At 53.6% G+C, this 2,245-nt stretch overlaps 1 protein-coding gene across 2 annotated transcripts in view; it reads right to left on the reverse strand.

Moving 5' to 3' along the window:
• LOC137615323 (homeobox protein Hox-A5-like) overlaps positions 1 to 1,564 on the reverse strand; it is a 171,076-nt gene extending 169,512 nt beyond the window's left edge. Inside the window, exon 1 of one of the 2 annotated variants that reach the window (XM_068345088.1) lies at positions 200 to 1,564. In XM_068345088.1, coding sequence (XP_068201189.1) covers positions 200 to 872 — 673 coding nt within the window. In that variant the 5' untranslated portion in view covers positions 873 to 1,564. The remainder of the gene's footprint in view (positions 1 to 199) is intronic. The other variant, XM_068345089.1, reaches the window with a different exon arrangement.
• Between the last annotated feature and the right edge of the window lie 681 nt (positions 1,565 to 2,245).

Genomic DNA, 2,245 nt, shown 5'->3' on the forward strand with positions numbered 1-2,245 from the left:
TTGATTTATTTGATTCTTTACATTGAAAAACAGGGAAAGGTTAAAAACATGAGAAAATCAGCAAATATGTCACGTTGAATAAAAGATAATCAAAACTCGTACATGGTGAGTTTTCTTAAACAACCTGTACATGGGGGTTTTAAGAGAAAGAGAGAGAAAGAGTGAGAGGGAGATGGGCATATTTATGAGTTGTACTCACTCTGGCCGAGATGGACTCTCTTCATCCAGGGGTAGATTTGTGGCGTCGGTTTTCCTGACGACGAACCTCCGGAACTTCCTGAAGCCCCTTCCAAGCTTTCTGCACCTTCTGCGCCCTCGCCGCCTCCGCCCGAATTGCTTGTTCCGCCTCCACCACCCTGACTAGAGCTGTTCTGTTCGGAGCCGCTTCCGGAGCTACTTGAGCCGGGCCCGCAGCCTCCCGCTGATACAGACAGGTCCTGTGGAGATCCTACAGGATTCGCTGTTGACTCTGGGGTGGAGGCGAACTTGCAGGAGGCGGAAGAGGTGGATGCCTGTGGCGTTGCAGCAGGCGAGGTGGAGGGCTGATGTAAGCGTCCCTGGGCGGAAGGTGCAGGTGTGCTACTCCCGCCGGAACCACTCGGGGTGCCTACTGATGTGGCCGCTCCTCCCGATGAAGAGGCAGACGTGACCGATGTCCCGCCATTTCCACCTGTGGTAAATTCGCTTCCATTGGGTGCCGCCGAGATGCCTGACGGAGTGTATCCTCCGTACTGCTGCAGAGGAGGAGAATAACAATTGTTGTAACTGTTCAATGCAGCACCGTAATAATCTGTGTTATTGAGTCCACTGACGTCCTGGCCGCGTTGGCCATAGCAGGCCGACATAGAGTTTATAAACTGATAGGAGCTCATGGCTACGTAAAAGGCCGCTAGTGATTTGCTCCACGAACGAGTGCAGTACTGTCCACTGTTCAACCCAAAGTTGATGATGAATTATGGTGACACTACTAGGATACTAGTCGAAGGAAAACCTCTCTAGCACTTGCACATTACTCCCTATATGGCCTCGGAATACTACCACGTGACTGACAGCAACCAATAGGAATGGGCGCATGAGTGGAGGTTAACAAGATAATGAGAGAGAAAGAAAGAGAGAAGAGACAGGAGAAAGAGAGACAGAGAGAAGTGGTACAGAGTGAGAGCGCAACGAGTGTGGCAGCCCGTCCCGCGGACCCTGCGCCAACCCTTACACCCTTCTTATTCCCACTGTCCGACCACCGTCTCCGTCCGGATAAATTACGAGCAGTCGGAGCGCGCCTGGCCCCACCGAGCGCCCATGTGACGATGCACGACTATAAACAAACCGTAAATAAGAGCATGAGGCCCGGGGGATGCGCAGCAGCCAGACGAGTGCGCTTTCCGCGACATCTGTGAGCAGCGCGGGAAGTTAACAACTTGTGGCGAACAGACGGTGTGCAGCAGGCAGGACCCTGGCAGGAGGGGACGTCGCAGAAGTGGGGCTAGACCGCCTCCTCCACCAGACAGTGATCTGTAGTGTGGGGGGACTCGATGCGGGGAGAGCCGCGCTCACCCCGCCCCTATCAGTCGGCACTGGCACCGCCCACCCAGACCTCCTCCCGGGGGAACCCCATAGCCATCGCTACTCCGAAGACCACCGTGAACCCCCCCGAATCTCCCTCCGTTGGCAACTCTCCTCCGCCCGCCCCATGCATTCCAACCTCGCTCTTATCACTGGTGACACGCCTCCTGATCCTTCCCCTCCCCTTTTTCCTCCTCCGTCTTGCTCTCCCTCTTCCCCCTCCTCCTCTTTCTGCAACCTCAACCTGTGTACTACAGTTGTTACTATCAACACACCCCCACAACACCTATCCTAACACACCTGCCCGCCACACCGGCACAAGCAGTACATCACACATGTCAAAATCTCACCTGAGTTGGGAACGCCCACCTCTTCCGATCTACCTTTGCTTCCTTGAATATGCACAAGAAGCGTCGTACGTCGTCGCTTTCTCGAAGTCGTAGCGCCGATCCAATGACTCGAGGCATTTCACCTCTTGTACTGTTATTTCTTCGCTGAGGCAAACCATCGCACCTGCAATCCATCAAACGCCCGTAATGATACTGACATCCGTCTCAATTGGCCGATCCTCGTAGGGAGAACCATCACCGGTAATTAACAGAATCAGGGATGGAATTATTCGCTTTGGACTCAGCAGAGTAAGATTACACTTTTTCTCGTCATAAGGGTCTCCTTCTGAAATGCA

This window comes from Palaemon carinicauda, chromosome 21 (assembly GCF_036898095.1).
Source record: "Palaemon carinicauda isolate YSFRI2023 chromosome 21, ASM3689809v2, whole genome shotgun sequence".
Taxonomy (NCBI): Eukaryota; Metazoa; Arthropoda; class Malacostraca; order Decapoda; family Palaemonidae; genus Palaemon; species Palaemon carinicauda.